At 43.4% G+C, this 14,268-nt stretch overlaps 1 protein-coding gene across 10 annotated transcripts in view; it reads right to left on the bottom strand.

Annotated features, from left to right (window-relative positions):
- Positions 1–14,268, bottom strand: part of LOC119434441 (NACHT and WD repeat domain-containing protein 2) — a 118,624-nt gene that overhangs the window by 46,607 nt on the left and 57,749 nt on the right. For 9 of the 10 annotated variants that reach the window (XR_007468243.1, XR_007468241.1, XR_007468247.1 and 6 more), the window contains exon 10: positions 10,689–12,149. Coding sequence is in view for 5 of the 10 variants with exons in the window: in XM_049671956.1 (XP_049527913.1) it covers positions 10,689–12,149 (1,461 nt within the window). In the remaining 5 variants the exon portion in view is untranslated. Of the gene's footprint in view, positions 1–2,175; positions 2,557–10,688; positions 12,150–14,268 lie in introns of those variants that run through there. The other variant, XM_049671962.1, reaches the window with a different exon arrangement.

Here is a 14,268-nt window from a genome sequence, read left to right as displayed (position 1 = left end):
TGCATACATGCAGGGCTTCAAAATCGTTGTTTTGGTTATAGTGCGGTACTGCTTATAGTGCAGATATTCACGACTCCGGCGACTTACGTTATAAGCTGTCTACACTGTACAAGGTCATTTTCTTAAATGAAGCACCAGCTGGAAGTTTGGAATTGACCATTCGATTAGGGTGGATGACCACAGGTCCTTTCTGTGTGCCCTCGAACATATAGGAAAAGACACCACGTGCACAAAGGACGTCCCCATCCTTTTGCTACTCAACAACCACGAAAGCCATGTGAGTTTCGAGGTGATTAACAAAGTAAAAGAATACGGCATTTGTTTGCTCACATTCTTCCCTTACTGCAGTCACCGGTTGCAGCATATTGACGTGCCGTTTTATGCACCGTTCAAGTCCCACTACAATTCTGTGCGCAACGATTGAATGTTAAGCAATCCCGGCAAAACAATCACAATGTAAAACATAGCACAGCTTTCAGGGTTTCAAAAGGCGGACATCCATCCTTTCAATAGTGAACCCTTCAGAGATGACGACTATCTGATGTCTTCAATTACTGACTGACCCTTAGGGTCCTCAGCTGAGCTATTAGCTCAAGGCACAGGCGGACTCATGAATGAAGCAGGCAGCTCCAGCATGCATTTAGAAAGCAGTCTTTGCTGTGGCTCCCAGGACACAGAACTTGAAAATAGCAACGCAGTTAACGTTACCATGCGTGCAGGCAAACTATTGGGATCTCAGCCAGCTAGGCCCACAAGAATAATCCTTCCAGGTGATGTTCATCTCTACCCAAAAGCTCCACCGAGAAAAATGGCCGGAGGAGGAAGGAAGAAGGGAAGGAGTACCGTGCTGACAGACATGCCAGCTAAGCTGAAAATTGAGTGTGCAGCCCTCGAAATGGAGAGCAAAAAGAACCTCGCACACAGCCAAAAGGCAAGCACTGGAAAAGTGAATTCCAAGCGTTGCTATGTGAGACGCCACATCGGAGCTTTCCATGCAAAGCTTTCCAAGCGATGGTGATGGCGTTTTCATAGCGCCAGAAGGACCAGACCCTGTGAGTGACCTGTCACTCTCTGATGGTGAGCACTGCAGTTTCCCTGGAACTGACTGGCAAGACGGTCCAATAGAGGTTAGGAAAAATGCCACATCCTGGTGAGGTTCTATAGAAAAAAATCAGTTGTCTTTCACACAGGTCAAATCAGGAGCAGCAACAAGACCAATGTCATAGATGAGTTCATGAGAAGAAATGGTGATGCATGGACATTCTGTTTCCCCACTCACCACGACATAAGTGAAGTTTCATGGAAGGACATTGTGTCAAAATTGCCTCGGCCAGAGCTGGTAGGGGGTACGAACTGACTGCAATCCGTGTCCATCTTTGGTGTAGATTTGGCCCCCTTCAATGTGCACTAGAACAATTTTTTTTAATGGCATGTCATGTGTCCCATTCCTCCCGCAGGGTAGGGTGAAGTGGGACAATGTTTGTTGTTTACAAATTATTTTTTTAAAGGCTTCCTAGAAGACTTTAGAGGAAGTCCTTAACGGTTTTTGTTACATAACCCTCACTCTATTTTTAGGTCATTTGAACTTGATTCTATGTTGCAAATAAATGCATGAAAAAATTCAATTGTGAAAAGCGTTGCATTCCTCCCACCTTTCCCCTAGAGCTCAAATTATTTTTCTGTTTAGTGTCCCTTTAACCCTTTCAGGGCCAAAGACGTGAATATACGGTGCCACGAACAAGTCCCAAATGGTCGATGCTGTATATTTACGATGACATGTATGTTTGAAAAACGCGCCAATTGTTCAACTCTCTGTTGCTCAGCAAGTGCTGCCACCCTGTGTGGATACAAGAATTTTTATCTTTTTTTTCGCTCCTGCAGTCTCCGGGCTTTAATTAAGGCGCGCACGCGCAATTAAGGCACCCACGCGCATCCATGCAAGCGTGGGTGCCTGGCAGTTAGCTTTATTTTCGTCTCGTGGGCTGTTTCGATTTGTTGCGCTCGCAAGAACTGATGTCTATCTAGTTTCTAATCTCTCAAAGGGTCACCGCTAAATGCTTGCTCATTTATTGCTCACAGGGGTGCGATTACCTCTGTTCACAGGCGGGCGCTGGTATATAGAAACAATGCTGCCGTATATGAACGATGCTGCCATGCCTGAATTTCTTTTAACGTGAAAGCGTTTCTTGGCTAGGTTGGCAAAAGCGCGCACCCGGCTGGCGTCTACAAAATACGTCCACAAAAGCCATGCCCAGAAAGCACGTGACCTCTCCCACTGGAATTGACGCCGGCGCCAACGCCTTCCGCAGCAACACTCAACACGAGCTCCACTCCGCTGCAGCAACCGCCTGCAGCTACGGTGTAGGAGAGGGGAATCCCTGCAGCAGAAGGGGAAGCCCCGACTCGAAGGGGAGAAGGAAAGCGGAATGGAATAGTCGGCGCGGTCAACATGTGGTCACCGACGTAGCATCTACAAAAACAGCACGCCCTCACCCGCAGTCTGAGCTTGCTTTCAGCTTCTGTGGAGGTACTGTTGCAGCAGCATGGATAGTGATTCTGCAACAAGTAGCGGCAGTTAGTATGATGTCGAGGTTTTAGGCTTAGTGTCGACAACGGCAGATGACTCGTTGACGAAGCGCTCCCTCGGCGAGGAGGATTCAGGGGACGAGCTTGAATTGAAATGCGTACACTCTACACCCAATTCACCAACTACGAAGAAGAAAGAAAAAAAAGTTGGAGGATACCTAAGTATATTTTTATGAGATGAGAGCACGAAAGCGTTTCTTTTGGCTAGTTTGTTTACTGAAGGGTGCTGCAGTGTGGTGTTGCCTCATTCTTTGTAACACAACTCGAAAACACCATTTTGCAGCCCCCTTCTGTAACAACAACCTAGCAAAAAGAAATGCTTTTGCTTTCTCATCTCATAAGAATAGGCTTAGGGATCCTCCAAATTTTTCTTGAGACTCGCGAGAACTGACCCTTGTTGACGATGGGACGAAGCATTGCTGCAAGTTTCTGACTCGTTCGGTTTTTGACGGGCGCACAACCATCGAGTTACATACACAGTTCGATTATGCTATGGATGTGCATGCCGGTTGCTCTTTTGCAAGCGAGTTGAGCGGCAATTCCTTCATTGCGGACTACTGCCCAAGTGCCAAATAAAAATATAGCTATTCCAGTGTATCTACTTTTTTATTTTTATTCTTATTATAAGTATTTATGCAAGCACATGTGTAATCATGTATAAACAATGCATGTATGTCTTTAGCTATGGAATATATTTTTTTGTCACTTTATGGTCAATCTAAAAAAATTGCGGTAAATGTTTTTCGAAATAGGTCACTCTGAAGAGGTTAAATCTACAATAAAAAATTTGACCCTTAAAGGGCTAAAGGGTTTTTTTAAACATTGGAAACAAACCTGTTTAGTCGCTCAACAATACTGTATCATGAATAGCTGAGCTTAATATTATTTCTGTGCTCGCAGTAGGGAACCTACAGTTTCATTCAACATCTGCTTTTTTCTTCAACTTCTTAAAATTGTCACAAACTCTTCTGGATATTCCTATACAATTGTAAACACTTTAGCCGCTGGCTGGATTCCTTCAGATATTGCTACTAAGCAGTGCCTCTGACAAAAGCAAAAATGACAAAATCTCATTACTGATTAGGCAGTGGTGCCCTCTAGTAGTGGAGAGCTATACCACTGCTCCGATGCTACAGCTTCTGAGATGGGGAAATGCAATGAAGGGTCACGTCACCTGATCTTGATGTCGCACTGATACAAACCTCAGTGCAACAATGAGCAGCGTATGACACATATTCATGTTAGTGAAAGGCACGCATGCAAACACAGACGCAAGAAGGAGCAAAAAGGACAGCAGAAATGCCAACTATTAGCTGAAGGGTCAGACATGAGAGCCAAGAAGTTCGCCTCATGGTTGAGGCTTCGCATATCATTAATAGCGGTAGCACATGCATAAGTCAGCCTTCGATTATCTTGAACAAAGATGAATTGTCATGCCTAAACAGTCATCTGTCGCGAGTGTCCACACGTGTCCATCAATGACAGGCTGGCACTGCCTTCTCTTGAGCATGCGCCGATACGCTTTGTGCCTTCCTTTCTTTTGCACCACTATGCGACCTTTCAGTTGATAGTCGGCATCTGTGTTGTCCTTTTCATTCCTTCTTATGCATTTGTCTGCACGCCTGCCTTTAAGTAACATGAATTCCTACCAACTTGCTCAACTTTCAGTCGTTTTATGGCAGGTATATTATTTCACCTGGGCATAGTGGCACAGCTTCGAGCAAAGTTGAAACAACAAAAAGAAGAAAAGGCCATGAAGGTGGCAGCTGCAGCAGCCAGTAACTCTGTTCACACAAGACACATTGAAACACTTTTTTTTCAAGAAATACATAAATGAATTCCCTTTAATACCAGACCCATTCCACACCTTTCATAAAGGTGTGGCTTCTTTAATATATTGGTGAACATAAAGGATAAATCGTACACACAATACACTTTTAAAATAAAGTACTGTATGCAAGAATTTCACTGAATAAAAAGAAGACAGGAAATTTTGTGAATTTTGTTTACAAGAACTTGGCAACTAAAGCTAAAATAAAGACTACATATTTATCTAATGTATGATGCATGTTTGTGCATGTTTGATGATGATGATAATGATGATGATGATGATGATAATAATAATAATAATAATAATAGAGAATTTTAGACTAGGGGCCGCAAAGAAATAGTGTCGAAGCCACTGTGCATGTGCGAGACGCGAACTGCATTTGGGTTTTGCGTCGGGCACGCTATTTCACTGATTTAGCGGGAGCCCCAAATGCTGCCCCAAAAGCTTTTCGTCAACAAACATGGCGGCACCCATTGAAGCGACGGCTCTAACCGAGCACCAAACTGGGCTCGATTCGTGGTAATACGTGAAGTTCGAAAGCTAGAAGTGACTGCGGTTATCGCTTTCTCTCAACTAACATGTGTAATGAAGATTGGTTCATTAGACGCTGCTGATTCCGAATTCGATTGCCGTTTTCATGGCTTGTAGGCCTAATGTGGATTAGCTTGACTGGTTAAGGCACGTAAAGTTGGTTACTGAAATTAAGTACAATAAATCGTTTGCTGCTAATAGAATAACTTCTAAATTGTAATTAAAAGCAGAGACACTAAAGTCAAAATTATTCTTCTATTCATAAAATGGTATACTTTATTTTAATATTCATACTAGCTTTTCTTTGACACTATAGTGGCGCTGCAAGCGCAAGACGCTATTCGCAAACCGCAAAGTCCCATTCTAAAACTTTTCACTCCTGCATGCCCCAAACTTTCGGGGCCCCTATTCTAAAACTCTCTAATAATAATAATAATAATAATAATAATAATAATAATAATAATAATAATAATAATAATAATAATAATAATATGCTATGTATAACACTAATGTACATGAGATCCAGCTCAGCCCTGCCACTCAGACTAAGTACTAAACTCCATTTGCACTAAAAAACCAGCAGTGATTCCTACAAATTTATTTTTGATAATACATATATTGCCTGTCACAGTAAATCTCCAGACTCAGCCTACTCGGTGCTTATAGCAAGAGCCACAAGTACTACCAGCAGTAAATTTTATGTGTGATGTGCCATAGATGTTGATCTTTGATACAAAAAGGACAAATAATTGCAGTTTGTTTGTAATAATGTATGTATACAATTGATCGTTCCCCCCAACATGTGAAACAAACATAAAACTCAAAAACTAGCTCTGAAAGAAGCAATGCTATGTACAGGCTGTGCCATTGGCTACGGCCTTTAAAAATACAAGTCGTCTACATGAATGAAATTAACTGTTGTTACCAGCTGTATATCCTAGTTGCACCTTTTTTCATACAGCATTTTTTTAAATGAAACTAACAAACTTTAATTTTGATTGAATGACTGAGGTGTCAGAAAGCTGTGTGGTGTGTTATAATCACCCCTGACCTGTTTACAAATATGTATAGGGATCAAGCTTTCACCTTCTCACCATTCAAGGATACACTGCATGGAACAAAGTTTTTTAAATATCAGCACGTGATTAATACAATTAGAACATGGTTTCATGGACAGAATGAAACCGCTTAATGGGAATGCATGAATACCAGGATTTAAAACCCGTACTATTTAAAGGAGACCATGTTCATAAAGTGTTGTGATGAAGTTAGGAAATTTGCAGGTGCAAGTTGGAATCGGCTAGCACAAGACAGAGGTAATTAGAGATCGCAGGGAGAGGCCTTCGTCCTGCAGTGGACATAAATTAGGCTGATGTTTATAAACACCATGCATACAGAACTCGTGCCAAGGTGCTCTAACTATAAATTTAATCCATAAGAAATTAACAGCTACCAAGAAAAAAAGAGCCAATATGGTACCACTAGTTCGAAAAAAGTGAGCCCATAAAGGGCCCCTCACCAGGTCACATAGCAAATTTTGTTTTTACGCTGGAAATTGTTACGTGCCCTCTAAGGAGTGCTCTACTGCAAGAATTTTTCAAATTAGTTCACTAGTTCACTAATAGCAGAGATACAAATATTTGCAAGTGCAGCGAACCCATGATTTCAGAAGGCAAGCGTCACCGTTAACATAGACAATCTCTCTACTTGCCCCGTCTAGCGTCCGCAAGTGAAATTCAATCCCTGCATTCTCCCATACCGGAGGATTGCGTGACAAATCAGTCATGGGCCCCACCTTCTTTTTCTTTTCTCTCTCTCTCTCTCGCGTTTTTGCTGAGTGGCACACTTCCGGTGACCGTCTCGCATGCGAGCTGTTGTGTTTGTCTTGTCTCGCGCAGCAGACGATTTTCTGCGGTTTGCACGAGAATTCCTGATCAGTGCCGCAATCACAAGCAATGAGGCAGGTGTGAGAGGATGAAAGAGTATGATCGCGGTGCTGGAACCCGGCAGAAAAATGACATAATTTCGTTCTCTGGCCGGCAACTGCACGACGTGGGAACAAGCAGACGAAACGGAAGTGCACCTCTTGTTGCCCACATGAAGTTGCCCACATGAGGCCGACAGACAATGAAGCCAAGAAATGCATAAAAGAAATGAACTCCTTTATTGTTACTGAATTCCCAAAGTAATTGAACATAATTAAATTTCTGCTAATCTGGTTTTGTTTCAAAAAAGAAAAGCAGTAAGGACAGCTTGCTACCAGTGAAAGCCAAAAACCTCCATAATCATATGGAGGTTTTCAAATACCATGCAAATTTAATTCAAGAATTCAATAACAATAACAAAGTCTGTTTCTTCCATGCTTTCCTTGGCTTCATTGTTTGTTATCCTCATAAGAAGGACTCAGAAGCACGCTCTGAAACCTAGAGTCTTCTCCGAGTTCATGTTCTGTGTGACACTTTTGATACTCTCATGCATTCCTTCGCTGCAACATGCCATGTTTTGGCTTTCTCAGCATCAGTAAGGTGCCAATAAAGGTTCCACCTCGGCATACCTTATAGTAGCTAAGCTTAAAACAAAATTTACACGTCCCCCCCAAAGGTCAATACAGCCTGAGATCTGGGAGCTCATATTATAATGCAGGCACTCTGCTGACACTGTACAGATGAAAAAATGTCTGTAATAAGCAATAGCCCAGCCGTGATGCACAGTGTACAAGATGTGTGGCACGTGCAGGGTAACTTCTCAGGCACCTGACACCCCAGCAATTGATGTAGGCACATTGCACGAAACATGGGAAGGAATATCTTTTGTTTGCTCAATCCTATGACTTGCCTTGCTTCTACCACGCGAAACTTCTAACCAAAATTTACCTTCTCGCCCCTTTCTGCACTTTTGTTGGGAGTGGCACAAATGAAATGTAAATGGGATGCTGCCTTGCGTTTCAGTTCTATGGCTCTTTGCCTACTACAGGAATGCTAAAAATGCATAAAGGAGCATTTCTGTCTCACAAGATCAGTTGGAAAATGCCACCATTTCTGTGCAGTACTGCATTTACCCAAACCTAATGCACACCTCTTTTCCAAGAAAATGGGTCTGAAAATTGCCTGTGCGTTACAATCGAATATGAGACAAAAACCATGTTCGCAGCTGGCAAACAGCCTACCATCAGAGCCGTCAGACGCAGCATCATGGCAATAGAGCACGCTATTGTGAAGGTTGCTGCTAGTTCATTTTGTGTTTGAATACGATCTGGAGTGGTATTCTCAGTCAAATCACTTTCGTAGATACTATCACTTTTGCAAGATTCAGTGCGACTTGGCACAGTATGCGTCAGCGTATACAGCCGCCAGCGTTTCTGTACCAAGCTTGCTATTTGCACACAGTGCTAGGAACGCTGTCGGCCACATACTTTGACAAGTCCAATGAAAGAGTCGCGTAAAATCTCGTGAAAGTGATAGTAGTATCTCTTAAAGGACCTAGAGAAAATACTGCCTCTGTGGGCTTGGTATCTGTGGCTAATAAAACACAACTGGTGATGACAACACATTACTTTCACTATAAAAGCTCATAAAAAAATAATAATAAAGAAAAAAAGAAAAAAGGAATTACCTTTTGTGAAGGTAAATTCTGCATGTCGCGCTTTTTCTGATCGCGAATGTTAGGTGCGTGCTACATCTTTTGTTTTTATAAATCAGGGGCATGTTGCATTCAGGTGCAAACTCACAAAAATGGGTGAGCGTCAGATTTGGAGGCATGTTAGAATCGGGTAAATACGATAACATAGGCAACCATGATGTCTTAGATTTCACAAGAACGAAGGTATACTGATAAATTTTTTCACAGCATCCATTAGTATCTCCACATTTCAAAAGAAACTTTTGTTTGTCCTACGAAAACTGAGTTAACAGAAATTGATTTTTTTTATCAGCCTTTTTTCGTGTATGAAGATGGCACTTGGGCTCACTGTGTGAGGTACATGCTGGCACTCTGGCCTGTGCATGTATGCTGAAAAGCTCTTAGTCAGTGTTCCTTCGTTGTATTCTATGAGTTGCTGCATTTGGTAAAGATCAGCTAGTAAATTAAGCCTTGTCAATCTTTCTACAGCCCCATTAAGCTAATCAATAGCTGCTAGACTAAAAACAGTGAGACAAGCACAATACTGTTAATGAAAAAAATTCATAGCTACAGCTGTCATTTCCAACTCAAAGGCATGACTGAGCTGAGAGTTATATGGCCTGAATGAAAATGGTGAACAAAATGAAACTGCCTTTTCTTAGTACAAACTAGGATGAAATGAGTTGAAATATTGGGTGGGCCCAAAAGCAGTTAAAACTGCAAAATACAGAAGGCCTCTTTTAAGATGAACTCTGGTAAGTTGAATACGCTGATGTAATAAATATAGTCAATTTCCGATAATTCGATATTGATGAGACCAATGGAATTAATCAAATTATCCAGCTGGTCAATTAATTGAGAGGCAGAAAAACATCCAAATATATTGATGCTTTATTTGGTAGTATTTAAGCGATTCTAATGCATACCAGTTTTTGTTGGTTCATAATTAAATTAAATTGTGAGGGTTAACCTCACAAAACTGAACAACGGGTTACAAGGGACGCCGTAGTGGAGGGCTCCGGATTATTTTTCGACAACCTGGGGTTCTTTAACGTGTACCCAAAGCACAGTACACAAGCAATTTTACATTCCACCTCCATCAGAATTTTGCAAGTTAACAGTACGAAACAATGTGCATCCAAACAAAATGTGCAGCTTATTTTTGGTTGTTTTTAATCGAAAATAAAAGCAGCATGCCTCCAATTATGGTGATTACAAAGAAAATGAAACCAGCAGAGTTTACCTTCACAGAACAAATATTTATTTGCACTTAAATCTATCATCACCAGTTTCAGAGAGTACTTTATCACTATCTAAGGACCACTTCACTACAATTGCAAATGGGATAGTGAACCATGCCTAGGCTAAACACTTTGCCAGTTCATCCTGCAATGCACGCAAGTATCCGAAGTTCCGAAAACATGTGATGCGACTCTGCTGCCACTAGCATAGCATGTAAAATAGTTTAACTTTTAATGAGTTTTTGTAATCAAAGCCTGAAAGCAGCACATCATTGTCATCATCTTACGCGAAAACATGTTTTGCTGCCATTTTGCTATGACAACAGCAATGACGCTGGCTCTGATCGAGTTTTTGTTTCACATCCAATCGTAACTATCAGAAAAATTTCACACCAATCTTCCTGGAGAAAAATGCAGACAGAATGAGAATCTGCAGAAAAAGAAGGCGGTTTTTGAGCGAGATAATGTGTCTTTTATGCATTCACTGTTTCCTAGCTCTGCCAAGACAGACGCTGCAGCCATTGGGGTAACGATTGGGGTCAGGTGATGCGTGCTGGCTAGCCAAGTTTGAATTATCTGGTGAAGGCCAATTTCAGGATTAACAGAAGCATACAGTGGTTCAGGGACCTTTGTTTAGTTTTAAATTGATGAAGTTAAGTTCTGTTGAGCTGAACTTTCCAAATAACAGACTTTGTAATGTCCCTTCATACTGGTGTCAAAGGAAGTCTTGTAAAGATTTTTCTTTATTCAAGCAGGCATGAAAGACTGACCTATGTATCTCGTTTAGACTTGAAACTTCTTGGCAGAGCTTTTTTGCAGTAGAATGCAATTAAATAATGGTACAGAGGATCAGGTGGCTACACAACCTTTTCTGCACATACCTTAAGTTCCCGATTGCAGAGCACTAAGGCACGGAAGCGGTCCACCATTTTGAGGTCCCGGGGCTCCGACAAGCCGGTAAGGCGCCGTACGATGCTCTCACCAAACACATCCCACACTAGCAGGTCACTGCGGTTGAGCGACACCATGTGACTTGCATCACCTTTGATGGTGTATAGCTGCCCCAATGTTCGGCCCTTCTCCTCTTCATGTGAAACTGTTGATGCTGGCTCCTTGGATGGTTCGCGCAGATAATCGCTTACTGGCACCAAAGAGGGAAACCGACGTGCCATTTCATAGAGGTTCTTTAGATGGGGAAACTTTAGATCGGATGCTTCGCTGGCAATTATCTTCCGAAACCGTGCTGTTACATGCGCTGCAAATTGCCTTCCATCATAGCGCAATGCATAGCTGGACAACTGGACCAGTTCCCGAAGCATAGCACACTCTGTGTCAGCAGGATTCAATTTCAGGAACATGTCGAGCTCTTCAAGCAGAAAGTAGGGGTCACAGCAGCAGACCTTTATCTGTAGCCACTCAGGATTCAGCAGAAATTGGCTCCGAACAATCTGTCCGAGAGCTTCACTGCTGTCACTACTGTCACTGCATTTTACAGGTGCATTGTCACCAGCTGGGCCATTAGCCACTTGAAGTCTTGACAAAAGTGTATCAACACTTGCCAGATTTTCACGTGCCAGACAGTTGAGATGGAGACAGTAGAAAGGCAGCTCATTATGTTTTCGCCGGTACGAAAAAACAGCATTTTTGGGGACATGGGGGAGAACACACTGGCTCCCCTTATCTGCTTCAGTTGCACTTGTAACTGAAGAGACATCCATGCTTGAGACAGACTGAAAATAGTCGAACAGTGCCAGTGTGCACACATGAGTAGCCTCCAAACTTGGGCAGTGTTCTGTGCACAACGTCCGAAATGAATCACTACACCATGTGTTGAGCACATAACCCTCCACAACCCTGACCCTTAGAAAATTGTCCAAGCCCACTCGCACCAAGGCCCAGACAGCAAATGGGCATCGTGTCAGTAGCCTCTTGCGATGCACGAGATGCATTTCCGCAAGCAGGGATTCATTTGAGGAGACCACATCAATAATTTCTTTGTCAGAAAGTCCGTGGCGTGAGGCACTCAGTAGTCCCAATACTAGGGATGTCACTTTGGGATGCACCTCCTTCTTTAGTTGATCATGAAGGAAAGACACCACTTCAGCTTCAGAGTGAAATATAGAGGGTTCATCTGTTCCATGCCAGTGTGACACAGCACTTGCTAGAAGTGTGGCAAATAGAGGGCTTGGTGACTGCTGTAATGATGCACTGACACTTTCCAATTGCTTAGCACTCACAGTTCTGCTACGTCTTTCCAAAGATTTGTGGAAAATGTTCTTGCAGTGCTCTACACCACAGGGTCCCAAGTCTATAAAGCATTGCTCCTGATTCTTGAGTTTAGCCTGGAATGAGACACAAAACAGCAGCAAATGAATTGTTCAAGCTTATGCGAAATCTCACTACTACAAATTTCATATTAGAACATCTTCAGATTAACAAAGATTTGAGAAATCACCAGCCTTTTCTTTTAATAGAAAAATATTTTAGTATACTATGTGGGGACCCCTTTGGACCCCCTTCTCTGGTTCACGCGCCACTTGGGCCATTCGCTAGTACGATCGCTGAGGAGACGCCATTCCAGCCTTACTGTGGATAGCGTACAGTCCCCGTGAAAGCTGGCGCCGCTGCGACACAGAGCCTGCTGCTTGCACGCGTGGCTCGCGTTACGCTGTGCGCCCCTCTAGCCCTCTTTTCAGCATCTCTGAGCAAGGCGGCCCCCTTTGTGTGGCAAACCTAGCTCGGAAGAGCCTGTGTGGCAGAGCGGACTTCCCGGGAGCTCTCACCTGTAGTCTGCGACTGCCACCCTAGTGCTGAACCCTGTCTTGTACAGCATTTTGTACATAACTGGGTATAACCCCCATTCATTTGTACCATGGCTGGAGTCATTGTCTACGCCTTGCCGGTGAGTCCACGAACCTGCCGCGGTGCCCCTTTGTGTGTGCTGCGGAGTGCGGACCAGCTATGTGTCTCCTTAGACCTTAGCTAGCCGGTTCCGTGCAAGTTAGCCCGAACCCCTACAACTATACTATGAATTTCAGAACATTTAATAGTATTTCAAAATAACAAGCAAATTTTTATTCTTTTTGAGTGCTAGCAGCACCTCAATATAAAGCATAGATCGCTTATAGAGCAAGTCACCGTAGTCGCGAATATCCGCACTATAAGCAGTACTACACTACAGTATAGACAACTTATAACGTAACCGCTTATAGTGCAGGACCGGATATAATACGGTCTTTTCAGACTCCCGTTAATTTTCCCATAGCACTCCATGTGTATACGCATACTGCTTACACTGCAGCCGTGTGAGACGAAATACCGGTTACAATGCGGCTTCCACGGAAAAATCTTGCCGACAAGGGCGGCAGCGAGCACGCTTCTCAACAAGATGCGTGCTGCCGGCCGGCGTATGCATTATTCAATGCAATCAAACTCTCGTTAATTCAGACTTATTTGGCCGCACATTGGTTAATCTGGACTACTTTCGGAGCTCGGTGAGCGAGGAGCGCCGCGAATGTGCAACGCAAAAGAGGAAGAATGGCGCTAGCGTCAAACCGAAACGAAGCGGCGGTGTCCGCATCGCCACAGCCATCAGTTGAAGTTGCACGTGAATGACAGCAACGCCGGAACGCTTCGAGCTTATTTGTGTCTTTAAAGCCGGAATTCTTGCGTTTACCGCCGCGTATAACACCACGTTGGCCGCGGTTTTCTCCGCAGCGGTTGCGGCGAACAGTAGTTTCGTTTTTACTCGGTACGCGCGTCGGCCGCGTGCCTCGAAAACTGCATAGTCACCATCGATGATCGCATAGATAGCGACCGCGGTTTCGACTGCAGTTGTTGCTGCGAATGGTAGTTAGTTCGTCCAGACTCGGTGCGTGCGTCGGGCGCGTGCCTTCAGCACCGCAAAGTCGCCGTTCGTAATCGTGTCGATAGCGGTCACGGTTTTTTCCGCAGCGGTTGTGGCAAAGAGTTGTTTCGTTTTGACTCGGTGCAAAGCTGTCGAGCTTGAAGAGCACCGGCTACATCGCGATTATGTTTTTGCCAGCTCACTGGCGAAAACGTAATCGGGATGTGCGTGCGATAGTACAAAGCGTGTCTATACGCTTGGTCTACATGTTTTGCATACGTGCAGTGCTTGAAAATTGTTGTTTTGGTTATAGTGCGGTACCGCTTATAGTGCAGATATTCGCGACTCCAGCGACTTACGTTATAAGCGGTCTACACTGTATTACTATAAAGCACACACACAAATGAATCATCATAGTACAGTATAGACCACTTATAACGTAACCGCTTATAGTGCAGGACCGGATATAATACGGTCTTTTCAGACTCCCGTTAATTTTCCCATAGCACTCTATATATACGCATATCGCTTATACTGCACTTGCGGGACACGAAACACCGGTTATAGTGTGGCTGCCTGGAAGTACGGCAGTCAATCTAGACGGCAAACGCTCC

This window comes from Dermacentor silvarum, chromosome 1 (genome assembly GCF_013339745.2).
Source record: "Dermacentor silvarum isolate Dsil-2018 chromosome 1, BIME_Dsil_1.4, whole genome shotgun sequence".
Classification (NCBI taxonomy): Eukaryota; Metazoa; Arthropoda; class Arachnida; order Ixodida; family Ixodidae; genus Dermacentor; species Dermacentor silvarum.
Note: the sequence above shows the minus strand (reverse complement) of the source record. Positions and strands in the feature narration are given on the sequence as shown.